The sequence below is a fragment of the Grus americana genome, chromosome 3 (genome assembly GCF_028858705.1).
Source record: "Grus americana isolate bGruAme1 chromosome 3, bGruAme1.mat, whole genome shotgun sequence".
Classification (NCBI taxonomy): domain Eukaryota; kingdom Metazoa; phylum Chordata; class Aves; order Gruiformes; family Gruidae; genus Grus; species Grus americana.
Genome location: NC_072854.1, coordinates 106051958 through 106078189, shown reverse-complemented (window position 1 = coordinate 106078189; position 26232 = coordinate 106051958). Strand labels below are relative to the sequence as shown.

General features: G+C 39.2%; 2 protein-coding genes across 7 annotated transcripts in view; one reads left to right on the top strand and one right to left on the bottom strand.

The window, feature by feature from the left end:
• Positions 1-400: 400 nt before the first annotated feature.
• CNIH4 (cornichon family AMPA receptor auxiliary protein 4) lies at positions 401-9520 on the bottom strand. Its single transcript, XM_054819649.1, has 5 exons — positions 9322-9520; positions 7834-7902; positions 6649-6761; positions 1188-1328; positions 401-602 (listed from the first exon to the last, which is right to left on the bottom strand). Exons 1-5 carry the CDS (start codon positions 9388-9390, stop codon positions 575-577), a joined length of 420 nt encoding a protein of 139 aa, XP_054675624.1. The 5' UTR covers positions 9391-9520; the 3' UTR covers positions 401-574.
• Positions 9521-9734: 214 nt separating this feature from the next.
• The window catches only part of NVL (nuclear VCP like), a 43694-nt gene continuing 27196 nt past the window's right edge, over positions 9735-26232 (top strand). For 2 of the 6 annotated variants that reach the window (XM_054819636.1, XM_054819638.1), the window contains exons 1-13: positions 9735-9938; positions 11503-11576; positions 12745-12797; positions 12886-12982; positions 13862-13916; positions 14449-14715; positions 15850-15976; positions 16269-16345; positions 16632-16766; positions 18340-18441; positions 20358-20475; positions 20955-21099; positions 23880-24150. In XM_054819636.1, the coding sequence (XP_054675611.1) occupies positions 9882-9938; positions 11503-11576; positions 12745-12797; positions 12886-12982; positions 13862-13916; positions 14449-14715; positions 15850-15976; positions 16269-16345; positions 16632-16766; positions 18340-18441; positions 20358-20475; positions 20955-21099; positions 23880-24150 (1578 nt within the window). In that variant the 5' untranslated portion in view covers positions 9735-9881. The other 4 variants (XM_054819640.1, XM_054819639.1, XM_054819641.1 and 1 more) reach the window with 4 other exon arrangements.

The following is a 26232-nucleotide window of genomic DNA, read 5'->3' as shown; positions in this document are numbered from 1 at the left end:
ACAAGACTTCATACAGGTTGTTGGAGGGAGGGGCAGAAAGGGAGAAAAGCGTAACTTTTATTATTCCATTGCTTTTTAGCTGGAAAAGACACTGACACAAAGATGCAAGCTGTGCTACTGTTCCACTTTGAAATCTATGATCCAAGCACTGCTTCAAGCTAGGCTCTAACAGGACAGCTTGACAGCCCAAGGCACATCCAGACACCTTTCAGCAAGAAGCAGACATCAGAGCTGCACTTAAATTTGTTCTGCATCTACCACTATTATCAGCCCATGCTGCTGAAAATGAGTTTCCCTTCTCACTGTTTAATTCCTGAGATCAGTTCTGTAAGTAAGGATTTCACCTTACAGAAGCAGTTTGGGTTGTAAAGGAACAAAAACAACTGCTACACAAATCCAATGTCTTTTGAAAATATTTTATGTTAAAAATACAGAAAAATATTTCTTGTTCGAAGAGGAAAAATATACTGCATGATGACACTGATCTAGGTATATTCGGAAGGTGTCTGTGGCTCCACAACCAGTCACTGGAGTGATGACCCAATTTGGCAGCTAACGGTTCTTTTTCAACTTCTCAATCATTTATCAAAGCCAGAATCATACTGTGACAAAACAGAAAACATGAGAGCGGTGGATTACTGAAGCATGTGCAAGCAGGAACAGCTATTGCTTTCACGAGAGAACTGCACTTGATTCTGAAATAGAAAGTCAAGGCAACTATGCTATGTGCTTTGCTTATGAAGACGAGGACTGCAGAAGTAATACTGCAGTAGAAGAACAGTAGTTCTTCCATCTTGTAGTAGATGGCCCCATCGCAGAACTAATCTGTTTGTAACTTAGCCAGATCAGCTTTATTTTCTAAAACAGAACTTGTAAAATAAACTTGGTCCTCAAGATTATTTTCACTCTAAACAGGCCACTTATTCTAGGTGCTGAAATCATGTAACTCTCTAGATTGTACTTATAGGGGGTTTGAGATTAAGGAGTAGTCTGAGTTTCCAAACAATGTTTGATCAGAAAGAATAAAGGCATATAATGAGCCTGGAGATAGCTGTCAAAATATGTTACTGAGGCTTAGCAGGATGCAAAAAGATAAAGACACAAATACCAGCAATTACAGTAGCAGAATAGAGGAGATAAAAATGGAACAATTCCTTTGTTCCTTGGGAGCAATTTTTGAAACTAACCTGTAAAGGTACATGAAGAAACAGAGCAGATGAAAGCCTAGTTTAATCATGGCTTCCTTCATGTGTGATTTCAGTTGTCCTCGATTATGGATCTCTGTGGGATCAAATACCCCCATGTTTCCACTTGGCACCATAATGTACCTGAAAGTTTAAGAAAAAACAAAAGAAAAATCCAACAGAAGTATACTCATCAAAACATTGGGGAGCATCAGGGGGAGGGGAGGAGGAGAGCTTGCACAGAAGGAACTTTCATCTTTCACAGTTCAACATAAAGGAGGTCTTTTTTAATTCTATTTCAGTTTCAGGATATTGTGTGTATCTATCTCTGCTACTACAACCTACAAACAAAGAAGAGGACAAGAAGTACTAAAAGCATCAGCCCAGCTTCCCATGTATAAATGGGAGAGTTTCCAGGTGTGGTTACTTGGTGTTATGAAGAAAATGTCCACCCACAGTGGAAAGATGCATTAGATGAAAGGGAATGGAAAAGAATTAGTTTAGCTAAGAGCTAGTGTTTTATTTCCAAAAAAACCCCCGCACAGATAATCACAAACTCCAGTGATCAAAATGAGATAGCATAAGACAGTCAAAGGATCTGTGTATTATTCCCCTCTTTGTCACAACCATCCTGTGTTACCTCAGCAGAGACACTGAGGCCGACAGGAGGAGAGACTGGGCAGAAATGAAGAAGTTAAGTACTGCTGTCCGAACCCACATAAGAACAAAAGTTGAGTGAAACAAAGTGAAATGTAAGCAAAAGGAAGAATAAAACCAGCAAAACAAATGTTTGTCCTGTGAAAATTCAACAAGCAGCATGTTCTTCTGTCATAAGCAATTCTCAAGAGAGCAAACACAAGCACGTGAAGTTCTCACTCCAGCTGAGCTCAGTCTAGAACAGTATTATTTCACTTAAATGTCATACAGGGTCTACCTTCCTGGAATAATACTCTTTCTACACAGGAATTTAACTCCTGGCTTTACACCTGGAGAAAAAGCAAGATCTCAGAACAGAACACTCTTTTATTTTCTTTACATACTTGAAGAATGGCACCACTTTTACTCCAAAAGGCACTCCCCCACCTCTTACAACATTCATTTCAATAATAGGAGGGGAAGAAGGGGAACAAGAAACAAGGATGTTTTCTAGCAGCAGCAGGAGACAAAAAAAAAAAAAAAAAGAAAAGAAAAGATTAAGACCACAGTATTTTCCTTTCACAGAGGCATTAAAAAGCACGGCAGCATATTTGACTAATAACAAAGACAATTATGTCCCATTAAAATGTAAAATAATTACAGTTTGAAAGTCTCTTCTAAATTTGAAGTTTTAAATGATTGGTCTATTTTTAGTATTATAACAAAAATTACACAAGTTTCCTGTACCCATTTATCCTAGAAATAGAGCGCAGTTTTCTTCTATCTCTAGGATTTATTAATTTTGCTTTTTTTAAGAAGAGTGATAACACTTAAATGATGCAACTCAAAGCTTGTGGAACTTGGGAGGTAGTTTTTCCAAGAGGCTCACAAGCTAGTACAGCTTATATGATACACCTAAGGATGCTAGATGCTGACAAACACAACTCCTTCAGTTTTAAGAGGGGGTATGATCTACTTAAAGACATAACAAGAATCACATTATTCTGACCTACTGTCTCAAGCAGGTATACATAACAAAGAAGAAAGGGAAGTGTTCAACTTTTTTTAAGAGTTGCTTTATTTTTGCCTAGTCGCATTCAACATTTCCTGTGTAAATCTTGCTTCTTTTGCACAGTAGCAGGTCTAAGAAATCTTTAAGAACTAAAAAAAAAAAAAAATCTATTTTGAAATATGATTAGATTTCAAATAAGCTGCTTCAATATCTAGTATTGAACACAAGGAAACAAGGAAAATGTAAGACAAAACTATGTCTCACTGGGGATTGTACAAAATACAACAAAATTCAGAAGAAAAAAAAACAAATTAAATGAGCATCTGAGTATGCTGAACAAGAAGGGCCAGTAGGGTGTTAAAATAAACATGCTGCACTTTGAAAGTCTCCCTGATTCTGTTTTTGACCAATTTATCTTCCCTGGGACTTGTTTCTGATGCCCCTTTCACACAAAACCTCTCTACTCTCACCGAAATCATTGAGACAATTAGTAAATTAAGCCACTACTGCCTGTAACTGTACCATTTACTCATCAAGATTAAGCAGGTTTTGAAGGAATGAAAGTGGAAGGGATTATTATCCTACCTTTCTCTCGATTATCACTTAGATACACTACAAAGCACAGATTTCTTCAATCTCAACACAATTATTTTGATATTGGTACTAATCTTGGAGTAAATGTTAATCTTAAACCTTTCTGAATTCACATGCAGCAACATTTACTCCAGAAATTGGTTCCTGAAATACTATAACATGCAAAGAAGATTCCAACACATTCAGCTGATGCTGGAAATTTGCAGCTGATAACGAGCTCACACTTCATCTGTTCCCACTTAATCCTAGGTCAGTAACCTTCTCCTCTCTTCAGTGTATTCAAACTACTTTACAACCCACCATTTTTCTGACTACCATATATTTTGTCTGTTGAACACTGGGTCAGATGTAAGTTCTATCCCAAATCATCAGATTTCTTTTCTAATGCTAAACAACACACTTGCTTTTGCGGACAACTTCTTCACTATAGATGGGATAGTCCAGGCTGTTAATGTGGGTGAAACGCCTTGATCCTCGGAATGAAGGCAGGATTAGCAATACAGGCTTAACATTTTAACATCTTGTGGCAGGACAGGCAAAGTATCATATTGTCATATTCATTTATTGCCTACACTGCACATCTAAAATTGAGGAAACAACTCTGGATTTTAGGATACTCAGAATGTCTACCCCATGTATGACAAATCTAAAATGAGAGCTGTCAATTCAAAACAGCAGTCAAAGCTTATTGCCTGAAGTGTGGAAATAGAAATAATTGCATCTTTTAAAATTCTCTCTGACCAGGTTTAGAAGAGAAAGCAAGTGGCTACTTAAAGCATCAACATAAGTAAGCAAAAGGAAGTGGCAAAGGGGTAACCAGTACAAGAAATCTCCAAAGCTTCAAAGAAAATGCATTCTCTCTCTAGTGTCTCTGTAGAAACAGTCTAGCCTAAATGAAACGCCAAATGCAGACTCCATACTTGCCAGCAGATACCAAAGGGAATACTGGTTATTTTGTGCAACAGCATATAATACAGTTGTACATATGGGTGGCCAAACAAAACTAACTTATGTGTGTGCATTTAGGCAACATTTGTTTATCAAGCATTGTATTGGGTTTGCATGGCAAGGTTTTGGTAGTGGGGGAGCTGCCAGAAGCTTCCCCCATGTCCGACAGAGCCAATGCCAGCCAGCTCCAAGACGGACCCGCCGCTGGCCAAGGCCAAGCCAATGAGTGACAGTGGTAGCGCCTCTGTCATAACATATTTAACAAGGGGAAAAACAACCTCAGGAAGCTTTTGCAGCCGGAGAGAGGAGTGAGAAGATGTAAGAAACTCTGCAGACACCCAGGTCAGTGCAGAAGGAGGGGGAGGAGGAGCTCCAGGCGCCGGAGCAGAGATGCCCCTGCAGCCCGTGGTGAAGACCATGGTGAAGCAGGCTGTCCCCCTGCAGCCCATGGAGGAAGGATGAGGGGGTGTAGAGATTCCACGTGCAGCCCGTGGAGGACCCCACGCCAGAGCAGGTGGAGGCACCTGAAGGAGGCTGTGGCCCTCTGGGAAGCCCACGCTGGAGGAAGCTCCTGGCAGGACCTGCGGCCCTGTGCAGAGAGGAGCCCACGCCAGAGCAGGTTTGCTGGCAGGACTTGTGACCCCGTGGGGGACCCACGCTGGAGCAGTCTGGTCCTGAAGGTCTGCACCCCGTGGGAGAGACCCATGCTGGAGCAGTTCGTGAAGGACTGTAGCCCATGGGAAGGACTCACGTTGGAGAAGTTGGTGGAGGACTTTCTTCCATGGGAGGGACTCCATGCTGGAGCAGGGGAACGATGAGAGGAGTCCTCCCCCTGACTAAGAAGGAGTGGCAGAAACACTGTGTGCTGAACTGACCACAACCCCCATTCCCCATCCCCCTGTGCCACTGAGGGGGAAGTAGGTAGAGAATTTGGGAGTGAATCTGAGCCCAGGAAGAAGGGAGAGGTGAGGGGAGGTGTTTTAAGATTTGATTTTATTTCTCATTCCTCTACTCTGTTTTGCTTGGTAATAAATTGGATGAATTCTCCTCTAAGTTGAGTCTGTTTTGCCTGTGACTATAATTGGTGAGTGATCTCTCCCTGTTCTTATCTCAACCCACAAGCCTTTCGTTATACCTTTTCTCCCCTATCTAGTTAAGGAGGGGGAGTGATAGAGCAGCTCTGGTGGGCACCTGGCCTCCAGCCAGGGTCAACCCACCGCAAGCATACAAGTTATACTGTCTCATGTTACTCCAGTTTAGAAACATCTGAAGGCTTTGCTAGCAGTTTTGTAGAAAACAAGGCTGATAATCTTGTTCTTGGGGAAAATAACCATGCATTTATCAGTAAAGGGATTCTGAACTTCTTTTTAATGAGAGCTATGAAATCTCTTATTTAATTTTACCAACAACTCAACCTGCAAATAGTTAGCCCAAGCAGGTTCAGGCAAACAAGTATCACAGCCAACTTTTCATACCTATATCTTAAAACAAGTGGTCTTTTGGACTTCCCATAGTACAGTGATTAGAGATAATTTGCAACAAATCCACACCTAGTTTTAGTGTAACACCTGTAAACGTTCAATTCTGTGCACACCAAATGATGCAAAATAAAAAGAACATTTTTGAACCAACAGTCCCAACTGCATGGAAACCCCTACTGAGAACTAAACCATTTCAAAGTGGTGCATGGCCCAGCATACAAAGACTAGTAACACTGACAGTTGTCGTAAGATGAAAAGCCTGCAAAGCTTTCCAAATACACAGAGGCAAGATGGGGGACCAAAAACAATGCAAATGAGGGGGAGAGACAAGACAGTAAATGAGGGGAGTGCAGGAGATAACACCACAGCCCAATGGTTTTACAACCACCAGCTGTGCTGACCTAAGTACTTTTATGCCGATATCATTATCGGGCACATAGGCACAGCATGAAAAACATTAACAACTACGTTTGCAGTACTGCTTCATAATCCCAATTAACATGCTATTATTTCCTAGGAACTTGGGAATGACTCACAAATCAAGATTCCTGGGCACTAGAGAGAACGCAAGGAAAGGTCAAAAGCTTCTTATCCTTCACACTGTTGGGTTTCTTGTAAGTTTAATTGTAAGGAGAGGAGAGTTTTATGTTAGTTAGATCCATGAAGACTGTCAGCAGCTCAAGAACATAACTGAAACATCTCATTATGAATATTACTTATCTTCATACTGCACTTAAAGCTAAACTAGTAACAGTGGGGGGAAAAAAAAGCACACAAACCCCTTTGCACTTACCTATATATATTCCATGTTGCTACTGGCAAATTAAGGAGAAAGATGAACCAGTGCAATGAAATAAGCATTAATACAGTTACAATAGCATGGCCAATCACCTCGGGGACCACCCACTGTAAAAAAGGAAGAAAAAAGTTATATGAACAAACATAAATTTCTTTCTGAAAAAGATCTATATGGAGTTATCATCTGATTCTAATCATATCAAACTCAGACGGAAAATTCACGGAAGAAGAAAATTCATGTGATTTCATCACAATATGGGAAAATTAATACCTTCAGGCACATTCCATGTGAGTAAGCCAGAAATCAGGCCCTAAGATACTACAACAGAGCTGCTTTACCTAAGTATTACAAAAATGTCTAGAGAGAAGCACAGCAGCTGTTCGAACACAACTATATTACACAAGCATTTAAGAAAGTGAGTTAAGAAGTGTATACAGTGTATACAGTGCTCATTTGAAATCACTGCAGAGAACACTGGATTTAGGAATGAGAGAAGCAGACAATTAAAATCTGCACAGACACAGGACAAACAAACACCCTCAGGCTTGGAACATATAAGAAAGTTGATCAATGAGAAAACTAGGATAGTTAAATTGGGTCAGTCCCTGGCAATAACACATTTTTGGCTTGATAGTATCCTGTATCATTCTCTCTTACATTAAGAAAGAAAATACCTTTAAATCAAAGGGAACACCCATACGGGAAGGCCACATTGATTTAATTAAATCATCAGTTTTAAGCAAATTTGGTAGAAACGGCACTTTTCCTTATCACTATAACACTCTACTGTTCAAGAGAGATTAGAAATTATACAGAAGCATTACACAAAGTTGCTATTAAGATCCCAGAATTCAGTCACAAGCAGACAACCTTGGTGTGGCACATCTACGAAAATGAAAGCACAGAACTCAAGAGCTCTGCTAAGAGTTAAGTCTCAGTCCCACGAATTCAGAGCACCAGTCCACCTCAGAGCACCAAGGGTCAGAAGAACAGCCTTTTGTGACTGAATTTGCTGAAAGACAGGCAACCAAAAAAAGTCAAGCAGACTGAAATAAAGGATACATGCAAAATATTGCCAATCAAGGCTCTTCAGATACACATTATACCCCTGGTATTTGTGATGCTAACTTGAAGGATTGTTTTCTTAAACTACATTAAATACAAAGAAGAATAATTTACTTTATTGAGTTTTGAGCAGCATGATCTAGCATTAATGTAGTCACATTCCAAATCTGATAGTGTAATTATCTGAAGTCCAAGATAAGGAAAAATTGTAAATCAGAACACACAAAGATTTATTTTTATCCAATAATCTGGGGAGAGCACTCTCCTCTTAGCGTAGACTGTCTTGTTCTACAGCTGATCTGCCAAAGACATTTAATCAGTTACAACTCATTCCTACTGTAAGTAGGAAGTTAGGCCACATTTTATCATCAGGCCAAGTGATTTTATGATGTTTTTCCAAGGGCAACTGTTGCACAAGTGCTAAAGTTCAGTTCAACACTTTAAAAAGACCAGTGAGGCAAACCTCAATAATTTTAGCATCAGAATTATTACAACAACACTTGAAACCACAACTTAAAAGGAAGAATAAGTTAATGCACTTTTTACACTCTCCTCACAATAAAGCAAAATAGTGAAATTTTAAGTAGTAGATCTACTTTTATTACTTTTACAGCAACAGTGGATTAATTCATACTTTGCTAGGAAATAAGAGGATAACATCATTATCAAATGAACTTTCAGCAATTGAAACTAGATTTCAGACTGAAAAGTCCTCTCAAAAAAGGCTTAGCATGCACACGTGCACATCATCACGCTACATCCTGTAAAGCTCATGCTTTTCTCCAAGAAAATAAAAGAGCACGAGATTTTTTCTTTCCCTAAAAAAAAAAAATAGGTAAAACCTTTTCCTTTTTCAGCAAGTAACCTATCCTTCTAGGATGAATTTCTTTCAAGTGCTTCCGTACGTCTTTCTGTTAGCTGAAGTGGCACCAGGATTTCAAAGAGTATGACAGCCAATTCTCTTTTATTCAGAAAAAAAGAGAAAAGAAAGCCACATCAGTGCTTTGACATTTTGACAATGCCAGACAGCAAAGACTACAGGCGAGTTTGTAACAAAGAATATGGAAACGCTGTTTGTGGAGGAGCTCAGCCTCCCAGCTATGAGCTCACAGCTAAAACAGAATGAGGCATCCTCATTAAGACTATCGTCTGGCCGTGTTGGTTTAGGCCTGGGTAGTTTCTGAGGGCGTGAAGCAGGCTTTCGGCACTCTTTTTTCTGCACCACCCACAAGCAGACGCTACTTCTGCCGAGACACGATGCACTTCCCACAGCGCGGGCCGCACACGCCCGCGGGCAGGCTCCAGCCTCCCGACCTCCAGCCCTCAGAGGAGCGGGCGTATTTCGGGCACTGAACCACTCGCCGTTCCCCCGCAACCAGCCGCCCCCCGCCCTGGCTCCCGGGGGCTACGACCCTGGGCAGCCCTCGCCAGCGGCCATGACCCGGCACAGGCCCTCACGCCCCGCCACCCTTAACCCACCCCCGGCCCGGCGGCTCTGGCCCCGTTCGCCCACCCTCAGCGGCGCACTCAACAGGCCCGGCCCCTCTCGGTCCACAACCCGCCCCGCCCCGGGCACCGCCCAGCCCCGGAGGAGAAGGATACGAAGTAGACGGAGAGGAAGATGAGGGCGCAGCAGTCAATCAGCGAGAAGATGAAGACCACCGACTCCATCCCGCCACGGCCGCCGCCCTCCCGGCCGCCGTACGCCACGCCCCTCCCACCCGAGCAGTGCAGCGCCGGGCCCCGCCCCGCCGCACAGCGTGCTGGGAAATGGAGTCCGCCTCAGGGGTGGCGGCCGGGCGGTGACAGCCGGGGCACGTCCCTGCTCCTCGTGAGGGCGCTGCTGGGGATCTCACACGGCCCTGACCGAGGGAGCGGGGGCGCTTACTTTGGAACTTAATAAGCGGCCCGGCGGATTAGAGGCGGGAGAAGGGAGCGCGTCCAGGCCGCACCCCTCCGCCTCCGGGCCGGGCTGGAGCGGCGCGGTGCGGCGCCGCGCCGGCACAGGCGGGCAGTTCGAAGGGGGCCTTGCGGCAGCGTGGCTGAGGCGCCCGGGCGCTGCCTGCTCACAATTCCCGCCCGACCGCCCCACGCAGGCGAAGCGCTACGACAGCCCCTGGGCCCTCAGAGAGTCCGTCGGCCGGAGAGGGCGGCGAGCGGCGATGAGGAGCCGGCCGGGACATTTCGTGGACCTGCGGTTGAAGCAGCGCGTTAAGCAGGTACCCGCTCGGGCTAGGTGGCGGCGGCTGGCCGGCTCCTCTCGTCCCCATGGGGCGGCAGATGGTGGGGGGGCTCCCCGCGGCCGGCATGGTGGGCCTCGCGTCTCCCCCCTTCTGACTGAAAGGGGCCTCGGGCATCCGGCCCGCTCAGGTGCGGGAGGGAACGGCAGGGAGCGCCGAAACTCAGCCTCGTCTCTCAGGACTTTAAAAAGGCTTTAGAAAGCTCTTTTGTTGTTGTTGTTATTGTTATTGTTGTTTTGTTTCGTTCTTCCAACCTTTTCAGTACTTCTGATCCTGAAGCTGGCTGCTAGTTCAAACGTGAAATGAATAGTCCAAAGAAAATACACTCTGAGTATACATAGGTAAATCGGAGGTGTTTACATGTGGAAACATGTACGTCGGTTGTATTAAATGACTGAAAAAAATGGTAAAAATGCCATTACTTCCATAGCGCACGTGTGAAGAGCAGGGAAAAGGGTGATTCCCTCAGGTGGCACAGTGCTGTGTCATAACTTATGAATTTTTGTGATGACTTCGCAAATTGAACATTGTTTTTCTGTGTGTAAGTGTACTCTGCTTCTAATTCCTTAAAATGTGAGTGGCCGCTTGAGGGAACTCTCTTATTTTCTTTTACAAGATCACAGGGATTATGTCTTGACTATTCTGAAATGAAAGAGCCAGCTGGATTTATGGTAGGCTTGATATTTTCTGTAGGTCAGTAGTTGCCCATGGGTGATGTGAAGTCTAGCATAATTTTAAAAAACAGTGCTATGTTTGTTTTTAAGCAATTTGATTGTTTTAAATAGAGGTATTAATTTAAATGAAATTTTTAACTTCTCCTCGCTGTGACATTTGTGGTACCATATCTGTTGCAGGGAGATTATCTCTTTTTTTCTTTTTTAAGAAAGTGTTCACCATTACGGTGAACTGATTTGGAGAGTGGGGGAAGAAAGCAAATGGAGAACAGTTATACCTGAAACGTAGTACGCTTTCTCACACTTTCATAATTTGTGATTTGAAAATGGGTTGGATCAACTGCTGTCAGGGGGTAAAAAAGAAAAAAAGCTTGGTAGAATTCACTTTCCTTTGTATAGCTTTCTTTAATATTATTTAAAACATCTTGCAAAGATTAGAGTTCTTATCGTGACAGTATCCATACTAGTCGATGTAGATAGATCTCCTACCTTAAAAATGAGAGAAAACCAAAAGGTTAACTGAGAGAAATCAAGAAGTTTAGAAGGATTGCTAATAAGATGGTATGTGAGTTACAAAATATTTTTTCTTACTAAATTAAAACAATAGAGTTGTACCAGCAGAAGTCACAAGCACCAAAATACAGTATGGCCTTTTTCCCTGGGAAATGTAACTAGCTAGTTAGCTGCATCTTAATAAACAGTTTGTTGGGAAATACTGTCCAGTGTTTTCCAAGGCAGTTCAAAGCTGTTCCTGATTGTCATTTTGACTTCTGAGAAGGGTAGAGTTTGAAACAGGCATATTTGAACTAGGTGTTCTGATGAAATGATTGACACAAAATTTATTTGCTGCCTAAAATTCTTCATTTCAGTATCTTGCAAGTAGTAAATGTGGCCAGTATGTTGATATTGGAATTCTAGCATCTGATTTGCAGAAAACATACAGGTGAGCAAAGATTTGTATTCTTACATTCTACATTCAAAATATGAAATGTGTTATCTTGCTATTTTACATTTGTTTATTTTTAATCAAAATTTTAATTTTCTTCATGTTAACTTCATTACCAGTTGTTGAGATTAATTGAAATAATAAGTTCATTTCCACTCCACTGTTTCCCTCTGCCGATATATCTAATAACTTATGTTTTATCAATGCATTGGCACTGCAAGATCTAGTTGCGGTTTGTTTTTTTGTGGGTTGCCTTTTTTTTTTTTTAATTAAACATCTACAGATACATTACAGCATGTTGGTCCTTACCCCAGTGAGCTTAAAATATGAGGGAAAATAACACTTTGGTGCAGGCAGATGAGGGAGATACAGGATTCAGTAAGACACTAAATCTTGCTTGGTTGCTCAGCAGGGCAGCTAGTCTTGCCTAATTATTTTTAGGATGTTAAGCTTTTCTGGGTGGGGAGCAAGGATGTGTTTCAGCAGATCATTGGTGGGTGTGGGGGTTAATGGAGGAGGAGAACTATATTCATTTGTTTCTATTTATTTGTGCCTTGTTAGAGAAAGGGAGGCAAAACCCTTGCTTAGAATGCTTACAGGTCTTGGGTTTTTGTTTCATTTTACCTCTGTCAGCTATTGTATAAAAGCAAATAAAATACACTCTCAGTAAGCGAAGATGAAAGGTTGATGATTTTTGTTTGCATTTGAGGATGCTCATTGAATCAGATTTTCTCATAGTGGCTGTTATTAATTATCACAGTTGTTCCTCGCTGGACTGTCCTTTCTAGCCTGTAGTCCTGTGTCCGTATGTTGTTCTTTGAATTAAAATCAAAAAGTCGGTAGTGTTGTGAAATAGAATCCAGTGTGCTCATTTGTACATTGTTGCTTCTCTATCTATAGCTACAGTTAAAGAGGACCTTGATAATTTTCATTACACTTCCCTTTAGAGACCAATATCATTTAGTGGTTTTGTTTCATCCCAGTGATTAAGCTATTCCAGGCTCAAGGAAAAACAATCATGTTTTCACATAGTTGGTTTTTAATAAGAACTTGTGTAGAAGCTTAGGTATCAACTTACAATGTATTTTTTTTCTACTGAGAATGATGATATGTTGAGGGGGGAAAAGCAGTTGGTGTAACCTGTTTATTTTGGTGTTTTTTCCAGTGCAGAATATGGACGAAGAAAAAGAAATGCTTTTAGAATACAAGTTGAAAAAGGTACTTTTGCTAGTATTATGTCTAAGATGCTGAATTCTTTATTATGCTTCAGCTGTTTTCTTAACACGTTTGAAACTTTTTGTTTCAGTGTTTGGAATAATCAGTAATGAAAAAGACCGTGAAGATTTAGCAGTTTTAGAAGCTGAACATGTGGCAAAAAGAGCAAGACAACAAGAGAAAAATGAGTAAGTACAAGTTTTACCACTAGATTACTTTAATAATGCCATTAGTATTTAGCATTTCTTTAAAGCTTTCTGCCTTCATATTATTAAATTTGGGTATTTTCAAGGCTACAGATAGATCCTTGATTTCCCATCGGTTTGTCTTCATCAGAAGTTACCTGTAGCTAATGGAAGCACTTTTATTTTTAACTGAAGACAAGCAGATACTAGAGCCAATCATGATTTCTCTGTTGTGGGGAACATACAGCCCTGAATTAGTGGATATCTTTGGGGCTTCATTGATAGTTTTCCACATAAGGCCAGAGTCCTTATGTGATTCAGTTCCTTTGTTTTGTGAGATATTAGCCAAATCTGAGAGATAAGACTACAAGACAGGCTATTCAGAATAAATCACCACTGGGTATGAGATTGGAATCAAGATTTCCTAACTCCTAACCATGTGGATAGTCTCGTAGACCGTTCTGGTTTCTCTAACCTGTGATAGGTATCAAGGGTCTCACGGCAGATGAGGACATTGTAATCAGAAGGGCTAATCTAGTTCAGCAGTGATTTGCTACCACTTCCCTTGTGCCAGCATTAGCAATTGTGTGATCCTTTGGTGAACTGGATCAGATTCATCTGACATCAGGTTTTTTTTAGGAGTGTCTTTCAGCCAGATTGCCAAGTTGATCCAACTCCTCACAGACTTGAAGAGGATGCATTTTTTAACTCATAATAGTAAATTTAGAACATGCTAGTCAGGAGATTTTCTCCAGTCTTAGGCTACATATCGTGGTTGTGGTGCGCCACGTTGTGGGAATTGTATTTGTTCTGCTTTGTTGATGTCTCACTGGCAGTTCTGCTCTGATACATTGATAGTTTTTGTCTTCTTTCTATGTAAAGTACTGCAGGAAGTGCCACAGACCTCTCTGATTATGATGATTACCCAGAAGATCTTGTAAGTTGTATTTTATTATGATTGATTGTATTTGCAGAACACATGATTCTGTGTTGTGAAATTGCAATGTGCTTGGAGAGTTGAAAAGTGGAGATGAAGATGAGGTATAGTCAGAGTTGACAATTCCAACTGAGAATATATAGAGCTAAAAGGAGGCTATTTGCAGAAGAAAAAAGAGGAACCTGTGGTGGGGAATCACTTTTGAGGAAGATGCACTGAGGGCCCAAAAGATCAGCTATCAGATGAATGAAATGATTGAAGGAACTGACATATTTGACTATTACTAAAAGATGACTGTCAATTAACAGGGCTCATTTTGGGGTAAATTGCAAAGGCTGCTGCCTCTTGAACCAGCAGATGTAGTTTGTGCAGTCATTTCATTTGCAGAGGAGTGGGTTGGAAGATGCATGACTACTTTTTCCATCAGTGATAATGCTAAATGATGTTTATGAAATAGTTTTTATTGTCCTCTTAATAGAAACAATCCAAGTTATAACCTGTATATTTTCTTTTAAAATACATGAATCTGCAGTCTACAAATCATATGAACAGTTCCCTGCTGAGCTTATACAAGAAAGGCAATCCCGATTCTGTTCCACCCACTCCAAAAAATGATCCAATGGAAACCCCCCCTCCTGTGCAAGCAGCACCTCAAACAAGCACCCTCTCACGAGGAACAAGAGTTGAAACACGCATCTCTGAAGGGGGCTGGTTCATTGATAAAACTCCGTGTGGAAAAGACTTTTTCATTGATCTTTCTGAGGATGGAGAAGGGGATGGAAAGAAACTGATTTCTGAGGTATTGTGTTTTACAAATCCAGTGTGATTTAAGTAGCAAGTATGAATATAATTTCCTGTGTAATTTGACAGGCTTTTGAAGGGTGATACTAAGACCAAAAGGACTCTCTGTCTTTCTGGATTTTTAAAATACATTATTGTTATTACAAACATGCATGCTGTGTTTAAAGATAGTGAACATGTTAAATAGAAAGGAAAGATTGGCTTAAGCCCAGTGGAGTATTTATTTTTAGCTTGGTTTCTGAAGAAGAAAGGTCTTAGCCCAATGTTCTGCTGTGTCAGAAGTGATTTTTGAACCTTCTGGCCCATTTCAAGCATGCTTGTATGGGAGGTAAGAAGTTACAAAATAAAGAATTTCCTCCACATTTTTTGAGGAAAATGTAGTGCTCAGTATTAGAGGGACCCAGATTAGTGCCTATACTGAGAGAAAGATAAGTGGAAATTAGCTGTTACTTATTCCAAAATACTTACTGAATAGGCAGATTTAATAATAAGTCATCCTTTTATCCTAATAGTACTGCATCTTCTTATATAGAGAAATCGTATAAAAGGGAGATCTTCAAATTGTAAAATTTTTGCAATACTGTATTTAAAAACAAACCCCCCAACTTTCATCACTGAACCTCTTTTTATTTCTTTTCTCCTGTACGAGTCCTTTTCTTACATGCAGTTAACTTGCATCAGCACTGAATGATATTTTCTTACAGCCACTCATGACTTACTATTAAAAAAATTGTTTCCATTGGAGTAAATATATTCATACAGTTTTATTCATCCCCAAAGTGGATTGTTCTATGGTATGTAAATAACTAGTGTCTGATTTTGGTTAGTGGTTTTGGGATTTTTTTGGGGGGTTTGTTTCGGTGGTTTTTTTACTTAAAAATAGGTACTCTTAGCAAAAAAAAAAAAAGTGACTGGTGTAATTAACCCTTTTAAAAAAAAAGGCAAATTCTGAGTAAAAAAAAGGATTTTCTACAAAAAGAAGGGGTTAGATTCCTGCCTTGCTTGTCTTTATTTAATATAATATGTGTAGGTTAAGCATCATAGACACACACATGTTTTGTTCATTTAAGTATTTGCAGAAATTCACTGACTTGGAAGAGTTTGTATATATAATTCTGGTTTTATGCCCTAGAAATCAACAGAATTTTCTGTCTTGGAGAGTGAAAGAAAGAAGACAAAGGGTAAGAGAGCAAAAAGAAAAAAAGAAGAATTTCCAGATGTAGATGGAGAAATTAATGCCATGTTACTTAAAGAGAAAGGTGAGAAGTTATTTTTGGTGTGCTGCTCCAAACAGAGAGATGGTATTTCACTGTGGAATCTCATTATCAGAGAAGTGTTTTACACTGAGGTGCAGAGAAGTGACCTCAAGCTTTTGTTAAGAAATTTAGCCTTAATGTTGTACTAAAAACCATTCCAGTCCTGTGTCCACTACCAAAAAAGAATACTACTCTACGTATTTAGCTAATTGTTTGTGCCGAGTTCTTTCTTATTCGGTGTTAGCAACTACTATTACGCCATGTCTAAATCTGCATGACTTTTCCTCCTTAACAGTTAGAAGTAAGGGACCAGAGCTTTACCACCCTTCAGTGAAGTTTGAGGATGTAGGAGGCAATGACGAAACTTTAAAGGTGAGTTAACATTCTAATTGTGAGACACAGAATGCTCTGAATAAAATGTCGCATGAAAAATGACAAGAAATCTGGCAGAATTAAGCTGCCTGGCACTGAGAATAGCTGCTTACACCAATAGCAACAAAATTTTGGGGGGTTTTTTCTTTGACTATTCTTTCTGACAGCAGTCACTGAAATTATATTAATAAACAGAACTTACTTTTATTTTGGCCTGTCTAGAATATTAGCAATCTGTAATACTGATTTCTTCAGTTTAAATGGAGGTGTCTCTTGTCCTTGACAGGAAATATGCAAAATGCTCATTCACGTCCGTCATCCTGAAGTCTATAACCACTTAGGTGTGGTTCCACCTCGTGGTTTTCTTCTACATGGACCACCAGGATGTGGAAAGACACTACTTGCACAGGCAATCGCTGGGGTGAGATAACTTTACATTTACAGTTTCTTCTGTTTCTGAATTATATTTAGAGAGAAACAAAATAATCCTCCTTCATGATAGACTAGACCTTTTTCTCTTTTTTATCTTTTTTTTTCTCCTTCCTATCTTAGTCTAGAATATATTCATTTTCACTTCCTTTGTTTAAATTCCATCTGAATCTGTACTTGATAGAACCTCGTATGAAGAGGGGACATAGTGACAGTTTGACTTAATTGTTCTGAGGCGTTCCCAGGACAGCAATATAGGCATGGGTATTGAGAAGGCTATAAATGGAAGATACTTTTGGTTAAATTTACCGTAGTGTTTTGGTTTAAGTCTGGACTCAACCTTACTATCTTTGAGGCATTACATTGATTCTGTTGAGTGGCATCTGTTAAACAGTGATTTCTGAATTCCAAAACTGGATGTTGCCTTGCCTATGTCAAACTAACGATTTCAGTGCATGTGACGTTACTGATAGCTTGGTGTGTGGTTGGGCTGCTGTGCTGCTCTGTGTCTGTCTTTGTTATAAATCTAGGGGTTGTTTAGGGCTATTCAGTGATAACCATGGACATTTCTTTGTCTTTAGTACAGTTGTTCCTTAAATGCCACATTATAACCTTAAATTTAGATACATGTAAATTATGAAATATTGTAGTACAGCTTTTATCTTTGAAAGAAAATATTAATGTTATTTACTTTAAATGTTGGTTAGACCCTTCTAACACTATATGTCAAATGTTTTAATTCGAAAGTTTTGGGATTTTTCTTTTTAATGCCTTACCTTAAAAAGGTACCTGTTGAATGAATCTGTGATATTTAATACTTCAGCAGGCATTTGTATCCTGGAAGGTTACTGAATTTAGGGGAAGAAACATGACACAAGTGAAAAATTTTCTGAGATGAGATAAATTTAATGACTACTTCTTAAATCATTGTAAGTAAGATATTACCAGTAGTTATTCAAGGCAAATTATCTGTGATTTGTATAAATTAGAATTTTTTTATATGTAGTTTCAAAGAGCTTGAAATAGGCTGCAACTACATGTAGCACTACTGTGCTACAGTCTATCAAAATTTTATTTATTTGTAGTAGCAGAAAACCTTGAGTGTGAGCTTTACAAGTGTCTTACTGTACAGTCCTGTGCAGATATTTCTGGAGCAAGACTAAGGGATCCAAAACTGATAGGGATCTTTTCTACACTGCTAAGTAATGTTTGTTACAGATGGAAATAGACAATTTTCTCATGAAGGGAACCCAAGCATGAACTGAAATGTGTGTTGTGAAGGACTGGGTTTGGGGACCAAGGTGCAAAGCTACTTGACAGCGCAGTTGTTCCCTGACTGAATTAGGGAAACCTGGGTTTTGTATCCATTTCAGTTCACTTGGCCAAATGGCTCAGACCCATTTTAAATTGGAGGATGCTACTCATATTTTTTAAGAGCTCTTTAAGATTTAGTCTTGATTACATAATCAACATAAAAGATGTATTACTGGAAAATATTTGTCCTCTAGGACAAGCAACATTTCTAACCTCTGGATGTATCATACAACATTCCTTGTCTCTTTCAGGAGCTTGAGCTCCCGATGCTCAAAGTGGCAGCAACGGAGATAGTGTCTGGAGTGTCAGGGGAATCTGAGCAGAAACTGAGAGAATTGTTCGAGCAGGCTGTGGTGAGACACCCATTGGAAATAACACTGTGAATTGTTTGCCCTTTTCTTTGTAAAGATTCATACTTTGCTGTGTTTTGAATTTGAGTGAATATTAGTGAGTGATTCTTTATACTGCTGCACACAAGTCATAGTGTCTCCCCTTCTGTGACCAGAATTCCATTGTACTGTCATGCTATCATAGAGCACAAAGATTACTGTTCTGAAGTCTTGACAAAAGATAGTTCATCATATCAATGTAAAGGGAGCAACGTAAATTATTTCCCTGTTTGGGGCTGCTTGGCTTGATATATAGAAATAAAAAAGATGTAAGAGCAGTTTACTGTGCTTTTTTTTTTTTTTTCTTATAAGGTTTTTTTGCTGGTTTTGTACGTCATGGAATTTGGGCGAATGTGAGGGACTTAAGGCTTTGGCAGTTTAGGTATAAAGTAAGAAATCTGGGACAAATACCATAAGAGCAGGAGTCAAGTTACAGTTGGAAGTCTTGCTTTGGTGTGACTTCCAGAAGTAGTAAGAAGCCAGGAGAACCAGACAGGTGGAAATAAATTTTAATTTAAACAAATGCAGATTCCCCCTTTTCCCCCCCTTTGGCTAATGTTTTATTTCATGTGGACAGCTTTCTGTTCCTAATCTCTGAGAATGTTCTGGCTTTGCAACTTTATTCCGTTTTCTACTCTCCCCCACAACTGTATATAGACGTTTAAAGTATGTTCCTGTATAAAAGGATGCTAAACAGGGCAAAAGGATCAATTGTGAAGCTTTTAGGTTATTATGTTTCCAGTTGACACATTTTAATTTTTAGAAAGCCTTGTTAAGATGTTGTATAGAATGAAATTAAATAAGTGATCGCACAGAGTTTTTAGAAATTACATATCTTTTTTATGTGTAGTCATTGAGGGGAGGTTGCTATAAAAGTTATTTTTGAAAAAATTAAATGTATTGCATAAAATATGTGTAAAAATAAAATCTGTTGCCTTTCTTGTAGTCCCTCGCATTAAGTAGCTTTTCCATTTAGTTTTTGTACCATTTTTTCTGCAGGGAAAAAAGACATAGTTCCACTGTATATTAGGCATATAGTGTGGAATCTTTATAGCTTAGTTGCATTTTTTCCCTCTATCAGATAGCAGAAAAGTGAATGACAACTAGATGGCGCAGTTGGTACCTGATAACACAGAATGCATGGGGTTTACAATACTATTTTTTTATAGTGGGTTTTTTTGAAGATGATTCTAGTGTTTTCCTTGAGTATTCCTTTGCACTACTAGTGCTTCTTGAGAATGTTAATAATCTTATGTCAGTTAAACACTGTCCTTTTCTGTTAGAGTAGTTATTATCCAATATTAGTGTTGGCTTTTTATGAACGTGAAGTACATGGAATTTTAGAACACTTGTAGGAGTTGCTCATTGCTTATTCTTACTCTTTGAACATGGTCAGGCTCTGTATTAATCTTGAAGTTGGCAGATCATTTTTCATGACCACCTACTGCTCCCTTTGTTTCATTATGTGTATCGGTAATATTAGCTCTTGAAATTCCACAGCTCTGATGTCACTAACAAAACAAACAAAAAAACAAATCAGACCTTTCTTGTCTGATTTTCTTTTTTGGACTGCAAGTAAGCAATTACAATGGAATATTCATGGAAAACGTAAAGCAACATAGAGGTGCATTTAAATTTTAAACAATACATAGAGACATTTTGAATCTTATGCCTTAATTATTTCATAGCCTCAGCTCAGCACAGTTTCATAGTCTGGTGGCTCTTTAGAGAGTCAGTAAGAACAACAGAATTGTTCCAGGACAGGTCGATGGTGCAGCAGACTTAAAGTAATAATTATAGAACAGAAAATTGAAAAAAATCATTCTCATAATACACTGTGTCAGTGTAATTTTGTAATTATTAATATTTCTTCTTCCTAGTCCAGTGCACCATGTGTCCTTTTCATCGATGAGATTGATGCAATCACCCCGAAAAGAGAAGTTGCATCGAAAGACATGGAGCGGAGAATTGTTGCTCAGTTCCTAACGTGTATGGATGGTCAGTTTCAAGAACATCTATACTAAGCTAAACTTTCTAATTATCAGGTTCACTGCCTACTTACCTTCAGTAGTGACTCGTGCTTACTTTAGTGGAGATAGTGGTAATATTTTTTTGTATTTTGGCACAGTTTACCTGGGGTGGTGGTGGAAAAATCCTAATAAATTTGAGGGGATGTTACTACGTTATTTTCACAGTGGTCTGTACTGCATTATATAAGCCTGTCTGTTCTGTAAACAGATATAGTGAGAGAATGTGTCAAATGTCATTTGAAATGCTTATTTTTGCTTGATTGTGCAAAATGCAAATCCTAAGTAATAGAAATAAGGATGAACAGCAGTTTAGGATGACTGTTGGTTATCTCTGCTGTTCTGAGTATTATTGTGTGCTGCAGAAACAGAGTCACATAGATACTAGGACAAAATTGAGACAATGAGTATGAGTACTAACTTCCTTCCTTCCTTCCTTCCTTCCTTTAGACTTGAACAACGTGGCTGCCACTACCCAGGTCCTTGTTATCGGAGCGACTAACAGACCTGACTCACTGGACCCGGCACTGAGGCGAGCTGGGAGATTTGATCGAGAAATTTGTTTAGGGATCCCAGATGAAGCAGCAAGAGAAAAGTATGTGTTATAAAGTTTAAACTTCTTTTTGATTAATTAATAAATAAGGAAATAATGTGTAAGTTAACATACAAATTAAGGAAAAGTACTTTATTGTGTTTAGTCCTATTTGTGCCTGTACACACCCTATAGTTCAGCACACACTGAAAAGTGCAGAAGACATGAAGTGTGCATCTACTCTTTGTCTTGGTAGCTGTGTCTCTCCTTTCTCGTGTGCAAATCTGCTTTTAGCATTATGTTAATGGTTTTCAAGTGCTTTAACAGTATGGATGATGGAATTAAATGTATTTTTTCTGTTGTTCAGGAAGTTAACATTCTGTCTTTGGTGCTCCCTATGTAACTATTTTATTAGGAATATAAATTAAGTATAGCCTCTTTGTTAGTCCTCTGAAGCACATACCTTAAGCAACAGCCCTAGATTCTTCCGTTCCATTCTTTGTGGAAATACACCGGTCCAGGCATTAAGCTGAGCTGTGGTCATCCTGGTTTGTATAACCAGCCCTTTTTGCTCCAAACATTTGTGACTGTCAGACTAGATTGAAAAAAAATAAATTGCTTTTTTAATTAAAAAGGAATTGCTACTCATTTCCCTTCCTGTGTTTTCTGCCGTTGTGGAAATGTGAAAACAGCTCTTGCTTATCTTGTTACGGGAAGGAAAGGAAGGTTAAAGGATAAGCTCCTTCTAGCTCAACTAATCTTATTTCTAGGTTGGAAAAGCAAACTATTCTGCTTGCAGCATTGCTCACTTTGTGTTGTACTGGCCATTATTCCACCTTTTATTTCTGCCCCCACTCTGGCCATGCTCCACTTTTTTCTTTTTGGGGTTGGTTTTTTTTTTTTTTTTCTTCTTCCTCCGTATCTACAGCCCCATTGTAATTACGTTCCTCTTGGTTGTGAGAAAACACGCAAATGGTTAGAGGTAGAACTAAAGAGTTGACTGATGAGTGTTCTGATTCTATGTTATTTCTTAGGTTCATGTTAAAAATATTATGTTCCCAGAAATAGCACTGTTTCAAAGGATAGGAGTTGTGAATGGGAAACCCATCATAGTGTCTAGAGACTGTTCACAACAGTCACATTTGTTTGTATTATTGTTTTGTACAATTGTTTGTATTTGTGTTCCTGGAGGTGTAGGCTTACAGGAACTGTTGATTTCACTTTATTTTTTAAATTATCCCCTCCCCCCTGCTGCTTTTCTGTTCTGTTTTGGGGTGGTTTGGGGGGGGGGGGTGTCTGTTCCTCTCCCCCCCCCCCAAATTAAAGGGTCATATAGAAACAGAAGTCCTTATAGTGTGCTGATTTACCACGTAATAAATCAGTCTTGCTGAAAGCATGATTTGAACTGCGTAGCTGTGGTTCTACAGCCTTAGGGGGGTGGAGTAGGATGAGGACGTGTACCTGGAGATCCTATTTTACTTGCAGTGTTTTCTTGTGCATGTATGAAGCACATGAAGGAAAATAATATATATAGGACACAAATTTGGAATGAGCCGTTTACAGTTCTTCACTTTTTATACTTTGAGTCACTTGATTAGCTACAGCTGTTGTCAGACAGATTGAAAAATTCTTGAGAACCAAGCTAATATCACTAATAAAGATTTAAATAAGAGATGATGGAACTTATTAATGGGGGAGGCAAACAGATGAAACATAATTTCAGAGTTTTGAATAGTTTAATAACTCGTTCTTTTCGTTACTTTTCTGTATTTGCATTACTTAATCTGGAAATAATTTAAACTAGTTTTCATTGTAACTAGAAAGTATGTTAATGATCTTCACTTCTTTGGTTTGTACTGCATTTTCAAAATATTTTCCCAATGAAAAGATGTTTTGCTGTTTTAAACAAGTTGATTTTATCCCTCTGCTTAGGGTTCTTCAGTGCCAGTATTTGTGTGGTGACATTGGCTTTTGTCTCTCTCTCTTTTTTTTTTTTTTTTTGACTATTCATATAGTTTTCAGTTGTCCTTGGCTTAGAACAGCTGGCAGTCTTGGTGGTCCTCGAAGGAGGTTTTTAAAACTTCAGTCTTGATACAGAGTGAAAAAACTCCCATTAAAAAAAAAAAGGTGTAAAGCATAGCACTTCCCTTTCAGTTACATAGAGCTGTTTTGGTTTAGTGCTGGAACTGCATAGGTAGGTGTAACTTTAGCTTTTGAATGAGGATGAGGTAACACATGGGGTGTACATGTAAGCTGTGTGTTGCCTATTGAAAATTTTACTGGGGATACAGGAAATATCTGCAGTTACATTCCACTGACAATGGTAGGGCAAAGATACTGAAGACTGAAAAACAGAACTCCTCACACAGTCTGATTTCATTTGCTCCTCATAGAATAGTTTGTTGTGGATGTTCTTCAATAAATAAATAAGTGTGGGATGGAACAGACAATGCAGACTAAGGTCATTAGGAATACAAGGTTAAATACCTCAGTGGATAACTTGTGTGTGTCTCTGTGGTATACTCTAAGTTGATTTTGAATCCTAAACTAAGGTTTAAAGAATCTATGATATTTAGATTCACCAAAACTATCTTCTGCCCACTGATTGACATTGCCTGGTTGATGCTGTTTTTTGTTTAAGAACTGAAAGGAAATATATAGCATAGTTTTGTGGGTTTCAGTGTTGGTTACCTCCTAGTTGAGTGAAAACTGTTCCCAGTGTACTACTTCAGTTCATGTGGACTGAGAGAGACCTTAAATCAATGCTGTTTGTTTTCATATGAAAATAAAAAAGCCACAGCTTCATCTTTATTTTGTCATTCTTTTTCTCCCTACTTGATTAGAATTCTTCGGACTTTGTGTCGAAAACTTAAGCTCCTGGAGTCCTTTGAATTTCATCATTTAGCACGGCTGACTCCGGGTTATGTAGGTGCTGATCTGATGGCCCTTTGTCGTGAGGCAGCTATGTGCACAGTGAACAGAGCCCTGATAAAATCTGAGAAGCAGAAAAGGAAACACATGCATGCTGGAGGAAACACAGCTGAAGAAAGCATGGGAGTAGGAACAGACAACCTGGTGGAAGAGGATACCAAACAACTAGAACTTCCTCCTAAGGTATTTGTTCTTGAAGCATGTGCCTCTAATATCTTTAAGAATTGGGCCATTTATAGTTGTGGAAGTCATTGCTCATAAATCCTTAAACATCTATGGCCAATGTAATATTAAACTTAGATTTAGAAATATCAGCTCAGAAGCTTGACTCCTAATGACCCATATAATGGGTCTGAATAAGTGGCTCCCAAAACCCACACCTTCTAAAAATCGCGTTAATGTTTTACACAAGGTGTGTTTTTTTTCCCTTGGGTGGTTGCTGCTGCTGTTGTGTTGTGTTGTGTTGTTTTCTAGCAGACCTGAGGTTAAAACAGTGGCTATATCTCTCTTAAAAAGTGTTATCGACTGTAAGAGAATTGTAAGAATATCAGGTTTGCACTGAGTTTTTACCATGCTGTTTGCTGTGCCCTCTGTGAAATATCTATTATGATGCTTTGGGCTCTTCCCTAACCTGGTATAGTTACAGTTAGCCAAAATCTAAAAGTATTTATACAGTCTATTTTCCCATGTGATTACTTGGGGTAAATCGCATGTGGTGTCGAGTACCTATAGCAAGTTTGAGGAAGAAGTATGTATCCAGTAGAAAAGTTGGATTAGCGACGTGACTTGAGCTGCAGAGAAACTATCTGTTGATGTGCGGTACAGCTGGAACGCTGTTGCAGAAAATAGCATTTCCAGTGCCAGAATTACTCTGTGACCCAAGTAACATGCTGTGGTCAGTGAACCAGAGCATCTTTATATAGAAATTCTTGCCCCTGCGTCTCAAAATAGTGTGTATGTGCCTTTGTTATTTTGTAGGCTTCCTAAATATTTATCTGGAGAAGTAAAACAAAGTGGTTTTAAATCCACATTGTACTCAGATTCTGGTTTTAGAAGGCCTGTAAAAGAAAACTGTTACTGTAATTAACAAAAACCAGTGTAAAAATCTGTAGTAAGCCTTTGTATTAGAGTAACATAATCATAGTGCATACCTCCCAGTGTTTCCTGGGGCCTGATGTAGCCAAAATAAAGCGGGGAGGGGCAGGTAGTTGCAGCTTTTATCAACATCACTGTGATCAAAGGAGTTATTGAGGATGAGGAAGTCTAATCCTAACAGAGCCGTATTTTGATAGCTGGCAGGAGGCTGACATAGTCTAATACAGGGTATTGTCATTAAAACCATTATATTATGTTTATAATGGGAAAATAAACATACAAAACCTTTAAAAATCATTCACACAATTCAAGTAAACAAACCCAATGGTCTTGGCTATTTCAGAGTTTTTCTTAATGGTTCTGTTAGGAGGAGGAGGGAAGGCTTAAAAGGAATATCAAGCACTATAAACACTTCTATTTCTTTTGGTCAGTTGTTGCAACAAGTAGGAAGCGATACTTTTCCCATATATTGCTGTTGGAAAAATGTGGAAACTTAAACAGAGTTTTTACAATTTATTTTTTTTCTCCCTCTATCTTATAGTGAAAATCCTGGTATAGTTTTACTTGTGGTGCATTATCAATTTGCTTTGGTATTGCCTTTCCGTATTAGAATTGGGATGTATTTATGTTGTGAAGGTATAAAGTTCTTTGATCAAGTATTTTCTCAGATAATTTTCCCAATAAGGAACTGATTGGGGAAACTGGAACGTACCCGCCTGGGGCGCTGTGGTCTGCAAGATGGGACAGTGTTGAAAAGCATTACCCTGTATCTCTGGTCTGTTTGCCCAAACTTCATCAAGGCCTGGGTACAAAAACTGAGGAAATGAGTTGATGACTTGAAATCATATTATGTTAAATAAAAATGTGTAATCTAAAAGTGTGTGTTAAGAGTTTTAAAGGTTTATACGTAACTGAATATTCCGCAAATTGTTGAAATTGTGCTGTTTAGCAGAGTTGTTCACTTTCTCGAGAGCAATTGCTTATTAAAACCAGAATTAATACATATAATTAATACATATTTTTTTGGAAATTACAGCATGGAAAGAACTTTCTCCTAATCGGTGTGGGAGAAGCTGTAGGAAGAATTTGAAAACAATGCATGTGCTAGCGGTTTCTGTAGTATCTAAATCAAGATTGTAGACTGTCACTCAGTGCTTTCACAATTGTTAA

Excerpts from the sequence above, each read along its gene's own strand:
- CNIH4 (XM_054819649.1), bottom strand. The coding sequence starts at position 9,390 with ATGGAGTCGGTGGTCTTCATCTTCTCGCTGATTGACTGCTGCGCCCTC. Across the intron at positions 7,903-9,321 it reads TCTTCCTCTCCGTCTACTTC|ATAATTACACTATCAGATTT; the intron begins GTATCCTTCTCC and ends CTTGGACTTCAG. Across the intron at positions 603-1,187 it reads TTCTTCATGTACCTTTACAG|TATGATTCTGGCTTTGATAA; the intron begins GTTAGTTTCAAA and ends GTTTTGTCACAG.